General features: G+C 42.0%; 1 protein-coding gene across 1 annotated transcript in view; it reads right to left on the minus strand.

Annotated features, from left to right (window-relative positions):
- CRADD (CASP2 and RIPK1 domain containing adaptor with death domain) overlaps nucleotides 1-15,186 on the minus strand; it is a 171,600-nt gene extending 156,414 nt beyond the window's left edge. Inside the window, exons 1-2 of the mRNA XM_025882563.2 lie at nucleotides 15,055-15,186; nucleotides 13,442-13,745 (exon numbers count right to left, since the gene is read on the minus strand). Coding sequence (XP_025738348.1) covers nucleotides 13,442-13,739 — 298 coding nt within the window. The 5' untranslated portion in view covers nucleotides 13,740-13,745; nucleotides 15,055-15,186. The remainder of the gene's footprint in view (nucleotides 1-13,441; nucleotides 13,746-15,054) is intronic.
- Nucleotides 15,187-16,401: the final 1,215 nt, after the last annotated feature.

Raw genomic sequence — 16,401 nt, forward strand, 5'->3', positions numbered from 1 at the left:
GGCCAATGCCTTTTCTTCACAGTTTTTCATCTAGATTGTTCCAACAGCTTCCTCACTGGGCTCCCTGCCCCTATTTCTGCCCGCTTCCCATCCATACACCACCGGAGTAGGCTTTCTAAATGCAAGTCTGTTCATGTCGATCCCTTTCTCCAATGCCATCAGTTGTGCTCCATCACAGATTGGACCTGTACACTGCATTCAGGGCCCCTGCTGAGCAGTCCTGGGCCTGAGCCCCCAGCCTCGGCTGCCACCACCCCACCCCACCCCACCCCCAGGCACTAGGTGCACACAACGTACAGCCATCGCCTCCGTGGCCTGGCACTTTGTTACCTCTGCCTAGGATGCCCTTCCCCTCTGCCTTCCTAGTGAACTCCTACTTACCCTTCAACACTCAGACATAACGTATGGTATGCGCATTCTCTAAAGCCTTCCCCAATTCCATCTTACCGCAGGCTGGGTGAAGCCGCCCTGTCCCTTTCACATACCTCTCTGTCACATCTCTTCAGTTACCTCTAATGATAATAATGACAACGAACATTCACTGAATGTTTAATAGATGCCAGGCTCTATTCTAAGCACTTTACATGTATCACCTCATTTATTTGGAGCAACTTGAGGGCCGGTATTATACTTTATTAATTTCCGTACCTAAATCCCAGCAAACAGTAGAAATTCAATAAATGCTTGATGAAATAATGCAGGAAGCAAAGTTTTGGAGTTTCTCATATCTGCTCTTTCCCCTGACTTACACAGCCCCTCCTACAACGGTTTATGGTCTTTACTCCGGTAATAAGAAGAAGGATGAGATATGATTAGTCCACCAAAGGTTTTAACAGTTTCTTTGAAATACACTCCATGATTTAGTGGAAAAAAAAAAAGTCATTAGAACTGTCTTTCCAAGTGCAAGGGGGAAAAAAATCTAATCTACTATCCAGAACACTCACATATTTACAAATCTAGTCAATTTGAGGGATATAAATAGATCTTAAAATGCCACAGGCAAAGGCTTAATCACCTATAGTGGAACAGCTTGGGAAAAACAAAGAAAAGATTTAGAAACATAATATTTAAAAGCATACAAACAGAAGACTTAGAAAAAAAATCAGGTTATTATAATAACCTAGTGAAACACTTTGAAATAGAATACTAATACAAAGATAAACAGAAAAATACTTTAAACAACAGAATGAAAAAATTCCTTAGTTCCTTAAGAGTAACTGGAGAAGGTCATTTAAGTCCAATCCACCCCACCCCGACCCCCTGCTAACTGAAATGAAACGAGGGGCTAGCCTTAATAATTTGAAAAGACTACTTCAAGTTGATTCAGAAAGTTTTACTCTCAAAAGAAAATGTGTGTGTGTATTTATTATATATATGTATTTTATATTTTTTTTACACACACACATACAACCTTCTGAATTTTATCCTTTATTCGACATTACATGAGAAATTCCAGATTTAAGAGTTGGTATCAAGTAAATAATAACTTTCTGGAAACAACCGGAGTTCAGAAAAAAGAGAGCTTCTAAAACAATGTCCTAGGGTTTCCAAATACTGCATTTCACTCCTCATTTATTATAAACTGTGTTATCTCTGGGCAATGAGATTATGGGTGACTTCCATTTTTTTGGTATCTTTCTAGAGCCTTTCCTTTTTAAGAACAAATATGTGCTGCTTTTATATTTGGGGGGGGAAGAGCTGTTTTCACTTTTTAAAACATATGTTTTGCTAAACTAGTAAGAACATTTGTTATTAATTTACATGTCACTTTCATGTATGGCAGCTAAGTTTCCATCTACGATAACAAATATATATACTTTAAGTCACTACATCTGATAAGTGCCATAAGGCCTAAGATAATTGGACATACTTCCCAAGTAAATGTGAGGTCTCTACATCTCTTCAAATCTGGGCTCTGGGACAGCTTAACCAAAGAATACAGTGAGAGTTAACACTATACCAGTGTCTGGGCCCAGGCCTTAAGAAACTGGCAGCTTCTACTTCCTGTGTCTTGAAACTCAGCCACCATACTGTAAGGAAACCCCAGCCGCCTGCAGAAAGGCCTATGTGGAGAGGAACCAACAAGCAGCACCAATTTACCAGAAATATGAGTGACACATCTGGGAAGTGGCTCCTCCAGCCCCAGTTAAGCCACTCCGACCCACACCAGGTAGAGCAGAAATGAGTTGCCCCCTTCAGAGCCCTGCCCAAATTGCACATTCATGTAAAAATAAATGACTGTTATCTTTAAGCCACTAAGTTTTGGAGTAGCTTGTTACACAGTAACAGATAACTAGAATAACATATGATATTTTGTTTGCCTCTACCTTTCCCCAATTATAATTTAAACTCCTTGAGGGTATGAGTCCATCTTTACGTTCATCTTCATAGTCCTGCCTTCATTCACTCTATAAGCATGTGAGGACTGATCGGTATCTAGCACCATGCTAGCTAGGTGCTGGAGGTACAGAGGCAAAAACAGTCTCTGCCTTAGAGATGATCACAGTCTATTTTCAGAGACAGACAGATAAACAAACAAACAAGAATAGACAATGACAACCATAATTCTCACAGCTTTGGCAGAATAGCCAGCAATGGTGGACAGTCAATAAATATTGGCTAAATAAATGAATGAATGAATCAGGTTCTCAGAACTACTTTGGGAATTATATACTGTCATCCTTTTACAGAAGAGGTATACCAATTAGCGATGTATTACTTCTGAGCTCTACATTCACCCTCTCTGCCCTGCTTTGTGACACTGGGGCTGGCCCCTGTGAACATTTCTCCTTTGCCAGATGGTGCAGTGTTCGTTTTCATCAAAAGAGGGCACTGGAAGGACACTGAAAGGCCAGAGCAGAGGAAGGGGCTTATTACTGGATTCCGGATGCTTTATCCCCTTTAAAGCACACTGCCAGTGGCATTTGGGAAACCCAAAGGTGCTTACTCTCCAGGGAATTTCCCTGCCACTCAGCAGACTGCCAAGGACCAACTTTGGTCCACCCACATGCTCTACCAGGATTCTCAACCCAGTGGGCTGTTCCTACAGACCAGCTCCAGCCTGTACCCTCTGGCAAGGTCACTGGCCACCAGCAGTCACTTCATCTCCAAAGAGGACTGAAACTCAGTCTTGGGGGTGGGGAGGAGCCTCTTATAAGCTCTTAGTGCCCTTACGCTGTACTCTCTCTCCTTCAGCCCTAGAAAAAGTAGACCTCTTCACCACTTCAGTAGTTAACCATAATGAACCTTTTACTAGTTAATAATAATTCTTTATATTAAATTTTCCTTGTTCACATTACTGTGTGGTTTTTGTCTCCTGAATGGATCCTGACTGGCACACGAAGGAATAAAAGGGCTCAAATACGAGGGGCCCGAAAAAGGACAATTGCCCACAGCACCATCAAAGGGCTGATTCGGAATAAAAAGAAATTGAAAGGGAAGAAATAAAGACTCGACAAACAAAAACTGCCACGTCAATCTCATTCAGAATCTTTATTTTGCCTAATCACATTTCTTAGAAAATATTTTTTATCTTCTTCGGTGTTTTTTTAACCTCCCATTTGGTAAACTATTTTTAAAAAATACAATGAAAATGTTGGCTACGTGTGAGACGCAAGGGGAGAAAGGGTCAGCAAATACAGAAGCTATAGCGAGCCCAGGTCAGGTGCTCTGAGACATGTGACACTGATCAGAACCAAGGACTGGTATTAAGGACACGGAAGAGCCTCTCAATTAATAGCACAGACTGGAGGACCCGATTGTTGGCGTTCAAATCTCAGCTCTGCTACTACCAAGTTATGTGACCTTGCGTAGTTCCTCTAATACCTTCATTTGTAAAATGCAAATGACAGTAATAGTGTTCACCTCAGAGTTCTATGAGGAGAAAGTGAGTTTATGTACGTAAAGCCCTGAGGCCAGAACCCAACCCAAATTCTCTTTCTAACCACTTCTTGACTTCAGTATTCTCAATCTGGTTTTTTCCCCAATATCTTCTGATTTTGGAAAGGTTTCAGATGACCTATCTTGCTCTAAAAACTGCTCTCCTCTAATTTTCCTACCACCTCTGGCCTTTGACCTGGGCCTTGCTGTGAGAAGATGTGGAACATTCTCCTTCCTTAAAGGGCTATCATTTTTTTCCAGGCCCACAAGTGTGGAACCTGTTCAATATAAAAAGAATGGGTATGATATAGTATAGCGGCCATCTCTTAATCAGCTTTCACCTCTTCCTTTTAAATCTGTCCCCTCCCCACTCCGGGTGACTCTGGTGTCCTAAAGGAAGGGCTCATGACTCAACCTAGGCCAGTCAGATGCTGAATCTTGAAAGAAGGCACAGTGGAGGAACTCAGCTGGAGATGGTCATCAATGGCCAGAGATCCCCAGAGTTGCTTCATTCCTGCCTCACTGAGCCCTGACATTTTAGCAATTCCTTCAAGGTTGTGAACCACCCAGTATACGTTAGAGAAAATCCTATTTTTGCTTATGTTAGCAAGAAGTCTACTGCTTGAACCAAAGAGCCCACACACACGCTGTTAGACCGACTTACATCTTTGAGTTTCCTCACCTGTACAGTGGGGGTCTCTGAGGTCCCTTCCACCTCTAACCTTCTACAGTTCTAACAACAGAGCAGGTCCCAGCTGATGTGCTCTGCTGGCTCTGCAAATCTCCATAACCACTTGGTCATTACCACTCAGCACCCATACACCTTATACACAAATGGTGGGATTCAGAGATGCTTTAAAGGTCATATATTTAGGTTATGAAACCACAAAGCTCTCCTTTGCCACTTACTACATCTCAGCAGTATTATTTTGGTAACAGCGTCACCACCCTCTCTGCTATGGTGCTGAGCATAAATAGAACATGAACATTTCCAGGAATTGTCAACTTGGCACTTCTTACAAGGAGTTAAGATTTCTTTTATAACATTAACAAAAATAAAGCCTAGGACTAAACTTCTTTTAGAGGTCACATTTCCTTCTCAATTAAAATTTACTGTTTGGAAAAATACAATGTACCCTTTTTTTCCTCTGGGGAAAAAGTCCTCCAAAGAATCATATACATACACTCCTTGCTGTTCAAACTGAGGAACAAGTATAAACACAGCTGCCTATTAAAATCAAGCAAAGGCAAACATTCCTGCAGCTAGCTACAACAACAGCCTACAAGTTTGAACTACACCCATAAAAAGAGAAAGCTACCTTGCTAATCGTATGGTTAAACTCTTGAGGTTGTGCCACCAGAAGAGCTGGTTATTAGAACTGATAGCTTTAAGCTTTCAATAGCAAGATTTAAGAGTTACAAAGGTGGAACCTGATTCCAGTATCAGGAGAGCCAATGCACAATCTCCTAATCACAGCCAAGAAGATTTAGTCTTTTTCTACTCTCAAGGTAGCAAGTTGGGATAGGAGCAACCCAAGGGCTCTCTGTTCCTTGACCCCATATGGCCTCACATTAGACCTTGCCCCCCAAAAAAGAATTAAAAAAAAGATGGGGGAGAGAGAGATACCAACTATGACTTAAGTCTTTTTTTTTTTTTTTTTTTTTTTGACAGAGAGAGAGACAGCGAGAGAGGGAACACAAGCAGGGTAAGTGTGAGAGGGAGAAGCAGGCTTCCCGCCGGGCAGAGAGCCCGATCATGACTTAGTCTTCTGACAATAGGCTGGAAAGAGAAAGAGAAGTTTGTGGGGCTGCATGTCTGGGAATGACTGGAGTAGGGGAGGGAAGATGACTGGGGGCTGGTAAATGATGGATTCCGGAGCAGCCACTTGTCAGAAGTAGGAGGGAGAGAAAAGCACATCTTGAAAACGTGTTTTCATAGGCTATGAATTAGCGGGCTTTGAAGGACCTGGATTCCAAATTTGGCTCTACTGGGTTGAATGAGTGACCTGAACAAGTGAATGAACATCTCTGTGCCTCCATTTTCTCATCTGTGCAGTAACAGTAATAAGACCACCTGTCTCACTGAGTTAGTGCCACAATTAAGTGAATTAATAAATGCAAAGGACCTGGACCAGTACCTGGCACAAAGTAAAGCCACCAATAAATATTATGATAGCTATTTTATTGGCTAAGCCATTCCCAGTCTTCCCAACTTTGTCTCTCTTCTCCTCTCATCCATCCTCAAGCCATCTTCAGCTCACTTTGCAACTGAGGACCAGCATCCAACTCATTCTCCACTGGCAGGTTCTGTCTCCATTTGGACAACTCGATCTACAGAGCACAAAGTATTCCGGATGGTTTGTAACTACCTAACAATGTGAATAGGCAATGAAAATAATTCCCCCAAATCCAAATTTATCTGCTAACTCAAAACACTCCAGTCAATGTGGTTCTGTGTACATCGAACCCGTGTATCCCCACAGAGCTCTAATGGATTTTAGTACTGGTAGCAAATCACACCTGTGTGGGGTCTGGGATTCTGGAACATTCTTGAGCAATAACGTTCAAGAAACTCAAGAAATTTAAAACACTGTGATTACGGAATCAAAACAAAACTACATATCTTTCTGTATCCATTCCTACCACCTTTCCACTTCACCTCACCAGAAAACAAGAACAACTCTTCAAGCAAGTACATAACTTTGGGAAGCTCATACTTGGGGAGCAACAAGTGACAAAGGAGCTACACGCCTACTCAGTTGGTCAGATTTCAAGGTTCTCAACCCTGGCTGCACCTTAAAATAACTTCATGAGGCGTTCATGCACGTTCCTGCACTTGCACGTGTGCACATGCATGTGTATGTGTGTTTATAAGTGTGTGTGTATGTGTGTCTTAATACCACTGCCCAAATCACACCTCCACAGATTTTGGCATGAATTGGCCTATGTCGAAGTCTAGGGATCAGTAGTTTTTTTAAAGCCAGGTTTGAGAAAGACTAAGCGAAATGAACCACAAGAGTCAATAGGGTGATTGATGTAGCCAAGTGGCCCATACATCCACAGGAGGGAGAAAAAAGCACAGTGAGAATTTCTAAGAGAAAAGAACATTAAATCCATTTTTAAAAGTGAAATGGAGGCATCCCTGCTGGGGAGAGGCCTGTCACATGGTTTGCTATTCCTAGAAAGAGCTACAATTAGCTGCCAACAGATGCATTATTTCATCAGTCCCATAAATACTCGATAAAAGTCTTCTGCTCTTCCTTTATGTCAACCTTGCAGAAGCAGGGGGGGAAATCTTCTGATAAAATGCAGTACTAAACTATAAAAATTTCCTTTTAAATGATAAAATTAGCATTAATAAAAATAAAAAATTTTAGCAAAATCTTATCCCAGTATACCTCTAAAAGCCCTTGGAAATTTTCCTCTTAAAACAAACAAAAGCATTAGTACAATTGTTTAAAAGCTCATTTCAATTATTAATGCTACAGCATAATATAATTCCATTTCAGACCCAGTGGGAAGTCAAGATTGCATAGCAGAAAAAAATCCTAAATCAAGATTGGGAAGCCTGGATTCTAGTTTGGCAATAAATTACATCAACTAACTATGTAATCATGGGCAAGTTGACTTAATCTCCATATGCCTCAGCTTTTTCACAGAAAAATTAGATGATCTGTGAGTCCCTCGTGGCCTAAAATTCTGGGATACCAGAATATGTCTCCATCTTGCTGACTCCGAACATGTTTATAATTTAGAAAATGTAAAATTAAGTCATTCCAGCAATTCTACTAATAAATTTAACCAATTCCCAGCCACTATGCATAATCTGAAGGAGCAAAACAATAAAGGACCTTGAATTTGGCACCATTTTCTACCTGAACTGGAGCTGGAGGCTTCCTTCCCCAACTATGCAACCAGGGGACGGCTCCTGCCCCAAACTCCTGGCTTTCTAAACGAGAAAATGCATGAAATGCATCTTTACAATTTTTGCCACATCTTCATGCCATTATTTTCCTAGTATATTTCTTTATGTGATCATTTTTACTTAAATAAAAGCAATGTCTTTTTAAAAGTAGCTTCATAAATAGAAAACAGTTTTACTTGCCATAAATGGAAGGAAACCATTAAACTAATGCAAGGGAAAGAAGGGAACACAACTCAATTCTAGCTAAATACTGTTGTCCACTGAAGGCGTGAGACATAAAGAGCTTCTTCTCTTTGTTAAAAAGAAAAACTGGCAAGTGTCAAGAGAGATGATGGGGCGCCTGGGTGGCTCAGTCGTTAAGCGTCTGCCTTTGGCTCAGGTCATAATCCTAGGGTCCTGGGATCGAGCCCCACATCGGGCTCCCTGCTCAGTGGGGAGCCTGCTTCTCCCTCTCCCTCTGCCTGCCTCTCTGCCTACTCGTTCTCTCTCTGTATCTCTCTGCCAAATAAATAAATAAAATTTAAAAAAAAAAAGTGTCAAGAGAGATGCTACAGCAAAGGGAGGATTTCACCTGGATGTCATCAGGATTGAAACAGAAAGAAAAAGGAAGTGACTCTCTCACTGTGATTCACTCCCATATCTGCATTTCATCTAAAATCATTTTGAGAGCCACTCAAGATCATGGCTGTGCACACACCTCACAATTTGGGAAGCCCAACAACGAATGGTCAAGACTGGGCCTTTGCTGACGTGAGGCGTGACTCAGCTCTCCGCGAGGAAGGTTCTTATCCCAGACGGGCCTGGGCTCTAGCCACACTGTCACTGAGGGCTCCCACCAGAGGGCCTGTGTTTCCGTGGTCCCCTCTATCTGAAACGGTCCTCCTCCAAGTACCCACTCTGTTGCAGAATTCAGGTCTCTGCTCCACGTCCTCACGGCAGAGAGGCTTTCTCTGACCACCCTGTACAATGTGCGAAGCCCTTCCTCACCACCAGACACTCTTCACAGTGCTAGTATTCACCCATTCGCTTCTGTCTATTCCCATCAGACTACAGCATATGGTGAGCTCTAGAAGAGCTGGGGCTTTGTTTCCCATAACATCCTAGTACCTGATGTCAATACTCAATATTTCCTCAATGAATAAATGAACCCCTCAATTGATCTGGAGGTCTTTCACATGTCTTTACTTCCTAGTGCCTGGTATCTAGTTGGTCCTCAGGCTGCGTATGATAATCACACTGGGGCTCTCTGCAGACTCTGCCCTTACCACAGGGAAGGGTCTTACCGTGGATGCTGACCCACCACTCCCTCTTGAGTACACAGGATGCCACAAAGTGAACTCTACCCAGCCACAGCAGAAGTGCCTGGAGAGACCACAAGCTAGATGAACTGAGATCAACACCGAACTTATTATACGCAGAGTAGGGCCAATTCATGGTATGACTGGAGAATCCCAGGTTAGAAATCTCTCCAGTAAACCTATTAACAATTCCTAAGGTCTTTGCCATTATTGCTCATAACTTCAGATGCATCCAAGTATACATCTGAGAGCCAGAGTAGATCTTGAGATAGTAGCTGATGTGCCTCTGCATGGTCACACAAGGCCAGCTCCAAGAGGAACAGGCTGAGCCCTGGAGCCCTTGGATAGAAGAAAAAACAGACTAGCCCTGCATCCTGCACCAGTGAGGGCAGCCAATGTCAGGGCATAGGGTCCGTGGTGAGGACCGGCTGAAGCTGAGGCAAAGTTGAAGCAAAGAGCCTCAGGAGGCTAGAGTGTTCAGGCATCTGACGCTAACATATGAGGCACTGAGCTGTGTTCCAAGACATCAGTCCTTCATCCTTGCCAGTGGCTAAGAGGACGTAAAGCCAGAATCTAGCCTACAGAGAAGGGGGGAGAAAAAAACTCCCAAGCCTAACGTAAGACTGGAATTAAAGGCAAAGTTGCCAGGCTGACTGGTAAGTGAGAATCACAGCAGAGACCCAGTCCCACAAACAGGGCCAGCACGGTGGAACAGGGAGTCCTGGGGCCCAGGAGTCACTCCCACCATGACTTAGGCTAAGTCCCACCAGCTGGTGGCACTAGGGCTGCCATAAACCTCTTTTCCAGACCCAGATTAGCTCAGGCACTAGGGAGAGCCTGTCAGCAGACAGGGCCCATGAGCAGTAGAAAGCCAAGCAGGTAGGCACATGCTGCCTACACCCAGACTCAGCACTGTTCTCATCTCCTAAAAGACCGGACGGGAGCCCACAGACGACTGCCAGCCGATCTATTGTCTATTATGCGTCCTTGGCCAGCGACGGACACACTGTGAAGTGTCCCTTCGGCAGTGCCAAGCTGGATTAAGTAATTTTATTGCCAGAATTTCTCTTCTAAAATATAAGAGTCCTCACAGGGTGAGAAAAACACAAAATCAATTATGCATTAACATCTTAGACTTTTTTTAAAAAAAAAACATAAATAGGAAGACCCATCAGCTAGGTAGGCTCTGAAAGAACCAAAGGTTTAAGGTGTTTTTTTATTTTTGGGGATTTGTTGGGGGTAGAGTTTAAGAGACCAGAGAAGGTTAAGATACAACTGGATTCTTCTCTAATAAAAAGCAACTAAGTAGGATCTATCACCAATAGGGCCTGTAGAGGCAACTCAAAATTTACAAGTGAAACACAGAAATTAAACAAGCAAAGAGGAAACCAGGATTCTCTGAGAAGCCCAAAACAAGAACACTTTTTAATAAAATTAAATCAGCTCATTCTTGGAGAAGTTTCGGCCTTTTGACCAAAGAGAAAGCCATTCCTGCCCATTGGTTCTCAGACCTCCCAAGAGGAGACCACCAAATCTACACAAATTAATTAATAATGACAATGAAAATGAGCAAAAGATCAGACAAGGTTAACATACACATAATACATAAGCACCACATCTTCCTATAGTTTAGTTCCTCAAAATTCAAAAATGCCTTTGTAAAAATTTAAATGGTCTTTTTAAAAGTTCATTAAAATTATTCTTACAACAATGGAGAAGCACGGGTTCCTGGGAAAGAGACCTCTGCATCCATCTGCATTTTTTACAGAAATATTAAATTGAAGGCATCTCAACTCTGACACTCCAGGATTTTCCAAAAAAAAAAAAAAAACTTAGGTTTTCAATTAATTAACTCCCAATGAATTTTAGAATTAAAATATCACCATCAACTTAATTAAATACTGAAAGTTTAAGGTCCCAAATAAGAGAAGGCTGTTAAAATACATCATTTCCCAAATAAATAATTAATTTAAATTAAGTCTATCATTTCCTCCATCCCCTATTCTCTCACACACATTATATTTTTTATTTGTATCTTTATATATCTTGCTAAAACTTATGGTATTGCAGATTTTCCATAAGTGGATTTTAAAAGTGATTTTTATGAGGGAGAAAACTACAAAGTGAAGAAGCGAATGATAAACTTCAAATTCAGGATTTACCAGTAAGTAGGGGTTGGGGCTGAGGTAGGCCTGAGAAGAAACACCCAGGGTCCTCAAAGGCAATGGTAATATATTTTTTTAAAACTGAGTGATGGGGAGACAGATGTTCACTGCACCATTATTCTCTATACCTTACTTGTATTTTATAATCTTACTTAAAATACTCAATAATTAACAAAACTTACTTTAAAACTAAGTTTATGTTATTATCATTGCAGAAGGTATATAGAAACATATGTAAATCAAACTCTCTCTTCAAAACATTTTTCAATAGCCGTGTTACTCGGACAAAAAGTAAAACAAGAGTACTTAAAATTTGTACAGTAGCTAACCTATCCTTCCATTTGAACACTTCCACAGAACTAACAAATTAATATTTTTCATGCAGACACACTCAATTTTTCCTCATATTATACTGTTTCATTCTGCTTACTTTAAAAAACAAACTAGTTTTCCCTCAACTTCCATGTAACTTTCACCATTTGGTAAAAAACATCATAATTTTTTCTTGTTCTCTAAATAAAACAAAAAGTTAAAATGGGGTCACACCTCTATGAACAACATACAACAGGACTAGTTACATCACCCAAAATGATTGTAAAATTAAATGAAATATTTTGGTAGTAACGGGGTTTCGGTTCACTTGTTTTGTTATTTCCAACTATCTGGTGCCAAGAGGAATCTCTAAGTCAAATACCAGAAAAAGACACTGGATACCCTAATACTTCTCTTAATGTGTCCCCCAGTCTATGTTATTTATTCTGCTTTCAGTAAAGTGGTAGAAATGTCTTAGATACTTTAGTTTGGATTTGTTCACACACCTGAAGTATTTAATTTTGTAAGGACACTCGAACTTGAAAATTCCTGGGGCCCGGAAAGGATGGCTATTTTCAGTATTTCAAAAAGCCTAAAACACATTTACCTGTAATTTGGCCATGCTAGAAAATGAAAATGTGTTTGCTTTTTTCCCCTGGGATTTAACCAAGCTTTCCTAAGTTAAGTGGTTACCTCACGCAGAGCAGATATTCAGACATATGTCATTAATAAAAATAGGATTCATCATGATTAGTTAGTAACTGTGGTCTGAAAAATCATTCAAAATATGCAGTCCATGAAAAAGAAAACCCCAAAACAAAAACAAAATATGAGGTCCATAGGGCAAAAATAATAAAATTGGTCTTTTACTACTGGCATTTGTTTTTTAACCAGTTTTGTTGGTATTTTTAAAACTGCAACAACAAAGTCTGAGGACCACTGTCCTAGAGGAGTTCTAACTATCACTGCTTTCAAAATCTCCGGAGAATGTCGATTTCCTAACTGTTCCAAAATTTGCAAAGTCAACTTTCAATTTTTTATTTTTTTATTTTCTTGTTTAATTAATTAATTTTATTTTATTTATAGATTTTTTTTTCAGGCAATTCAGTTCTCTGCTCCCCCAGCTTTGTAAAACAGTAAAAGTCATGGAGTTAAGAGGGAAAATGTTTCACATCACATCTTCTTCCTGCTACAAGCCAGGCTTGTAGCACTGGGACTGTTTCTCTTCTCCATAGCTTCTAACTTTCTTTAAAATCAAAATGCGACCCTCCCCAAACTACTATTCTTATAACAGTAAATGCTCTGGGTGTCTGAACAAAGCCAAACTAAAAAAGACCGACTTTAAATCAATAACCTTTAAAAACTTACTTAACCAGCTTTCGAAATAATCCCCTTTGGCCATGCAGGATAGCCTAGGGAACAGGTGCAAGGCATGCCTTCCTAGAGGCTGTCTCCTCCTTCATGAAGCTGACCTTTTCCAGCAGCTCTGGCACCCCACAAATCAGTTATCAGTAAGCCTAAAGCCTGCTTTCCCATCTGCACTTTCCAAATAGCTCCCCATGCCAAGCGCTGAGATATGACCTGGCTCTCAGATGAGAACATGCCTCCCAGGTGACTTGCCAAGTTTCCCTGGAAGCATTTTCTAAATGTATTCTCTGACCTCCCTCCTCACCCATTTGATCATGGCTCATTCTTCCTTCCCTGCACTTCCTAATTCCACCTCCTCATCCTGCGCCTCCAACACGCTGTGCCTTCAGTCCAAACTCCTTACCCACCCCCAGCCTAAAACCCCAACTTCACATCCAAAGGACACAGTTTTGACAATTTTGCACCTGGTTTGCAGTGATCTTTTTGAGGCCTACCTGCAGGCTGCTCAATTATGGCTTCTTCCCTTGCCTTCTCCAGCTTCTCCCTAACCCAGGGAAATTCCTGCAAGGAATCTAGGAATGCATCAAATGCTTTAGGACCTCTGGAAGGTAGGATATCCAGCAGCAGCATTGTTTTCCGGAGGCCTGTGGCTTGAGCTTTGATTTCTTGAACATGGTTTTCTGTCAGGACCCCTTCCTGGTAAAGATACTGAAGAACCAGTCCCTCCACCAGTACCTCCGCACCCAGCTCCAGGCGAAGGGAGCGAAGCACTTGCTTGTCTCTAGCCTCCATTTCTCCCTGGGAGAAGACAAAATAGTAGCTCAGATTACAGGGAGCTCACCAACCACTAAAGACAGTGTCCTACATGCGGTGCAAGCTCCTTAAGGTCAGGTACAACTTGGAACCTTAGCAGAGTGCCAGGCCATGGTGTTTGGTACACAGCTGTTAAGCCAAAGCAAAGTAATTTTGAATGTTTCCGAACATAATGAACGACGCTGAATACGAATCATCTTTTCTATTTTTGCTTTCCGCACAATGGAATCCTAGCTCCATTCCTTGCTTGATAAAGAGGTTTGGAAAAAACTGGGCCATGGACCCTGCTTAAAAAGCAACTTTGATCTGAAAATTACAGAGCAGCTTTTCATTTTAACATACTTAAAAAGAAACAGTGGCTTTATTTTAACATAGCCTTCATCAGACATACCCCAATACCAGGGAAATTGCCAATAAAGCATGCAGGGTGCCCTTCTGACCATGGGCATTTGCTGAACCTGCATAGCAATGGGAGTGGGCCCAGAAACCGGTAGGTACCACTAAGTTAAGGTTCTTTTCCCCTAAGAGAAAAGCCCTATACACTACCATCTCCAAGAAAAATATTTATTGTGTGTGACTCTACAATAAACCTTATATATGGTCACAGACTCCATCCAGCCCAGCCCTCTAAGAATCCCGAAACTCTATCACAACACTGCCCGGATCACACATGTATGGAACATTTAGTGGGGATTTTTTTTTTCTTTACAAGGAAAAATTGTCCACACGCCAGCCCTGGTCAGTAGCCACGCACGATTTTAAGGCCTGTTTTCAAGGCCACTGCCCGAGTTTGAGGGCGCTTGTGCGGAGGATGTGACGGTAAAGAAGCGGCGGGGAGTGCGGGGGAGGCGGCAGATGGGGCTTCCAGGCACCCACAGAAAGTACAACCGGCCGGCGACCCGACCCCATTCCTTCGAGCAGCCCTCGGGGAAGTCCGGGAGGTGGCAGGTGAGGGGAAGGGTGTGCACTTTTGGCTGCCAACGCCCGTTTGGAGCTTTTTATTCCCTGCCTCACCAGCTGAAGTCCTGTTGTGTTACGAACAGGAAGAACTAGGAGGAATTTTCGGGGCAATCTGACAAGGTAAAAAGTGGGTGCTGGGAATGATCCTCAGAGCAGACTGAAGGGGTAGCGGCCCCCGGCATCCCTACCGCCACCCCAACCCGGGCCCGGCTCGGAAATGCCGCGAACAAATTAGGGGGGGGCGGAGAGCCACGCAGGGCCCAGGCCACAGACTCCACCTTGCGGGGCCTTCGAGAAAAAATGGATACGGGGTTTCTGATTTCCTGTTACTTACGTCTGCAAACACGTATATTAAAAAAAAAAAAAGAAAGAAAGAAAGAAACCGCAACCGGAATCCAGACTGTTAGGGAACCTGTACCATAAGCACCATCTTTGTTGAAGGCGAAAGCCCTGAACAGGAAGTGTTGTCTCCATCTTTCTTAAGGGCAAACACAGGAAGTGCTGTAGCCATCATTATTGGGGGGAGGGGACAAGTGTCGGACTGAAGCCTTTTCCGCCATGTTTGCTGTGGGTAAACAATAAAGCGGCCTGGAGATGGAAAAGAGCATCACTTAGGGTGTTACCTAAGGAAAGTAGTATTTTAACACAGGAACTCCACAGTCTTGCACACAACTGACATAATAGATGGTTAGGTCTCAAAAGTCACCTTATCAGCGTAGCCTTCCATGACCACTATTTAAAATTGCAACATTCATCTCCTGCACTCCCCATCCATCCCTTTTCCAACTTCGTTTTTATCTGTAGCATGTACACCATCTTATTAAAACTTTTACTTAATTATCTGTCGTTTGTTTCCCTCCACTAAAATGCAGGGTCGTTTATATCTTATATCACAAGAGTTCCTGCCCACAAAGAGATTATACGTCAGTAAATTATTCAGTTACAGCAACCAGCTAGCTACTCTGGAAAGAAAAGGATTGGTCACGGGGAATTGGGGATATTCACAATCATTAGAAAGGCTGGAAGAGGCCTGGGCATCCGAGAATGACTCCCTAGACAACACTGCCTAACTGACCACAATCGGGAAATCCTATCCCCATCTCTTCTCAACAGAGAGATCAAGTGACTGGACATTGAAACACTGCTGCGGAAAACCCAAGGTCTCCACAGCTGTATTTGCCAGCAACATCAAAACAGCACCTGCAAATCTTACTCTGATGTTTGCAATTGGTGAGACCTATTTCAAATGCAGAACATTTGCAGCAAGGGTGTCTGGAGCATGTGGTTTGGAGTTTTCCAGCTTCTGAAGCACAGAAAGACATTCTAAAAAGAGAATGGATGTTACTGGGGGGTGACCTGCTGAGTTCACCACATTTTTTCATTCGGAAAGCAAGACAAATGCATGATCCAAATATAGAGACATATAAGAATATCAAAAGGAGGGTCATTCCTGAACTCCTTTATGAAATGGGGCAATCAATAAACACATTCATTGATTCACTTTTAAATCAATTGGGTGATACATGCAGAAAGTCGAATACCTGCAGGAAAAACACCTCAAATATCATTATTTCTATAAAGGTTCTCTCAACCAACACCTCTAGTGGAAGATTAAAAACTTTGTAAGCAAATCAATGGAAAGCAATTCTAAACCTCCCTCCTCAAAACCTTCTAATTTTTG

This window comes from Callorhinus ursinus, unplaced genomic scaffold, assembly GCF_003265705.2.
Source record: "Callorhinus ursinus isolate GAN/ISIS: 27379988/994484 unplaced genomic scaffold, GSC_fseal_2.0 scaffold14, whole genome shotgun sequence".
NCBI lineage: Eukaryota > Metazoa > Chordata > Mammalia > Carnivora > Otariidae > Callorhinus > Callorhinus ursinus.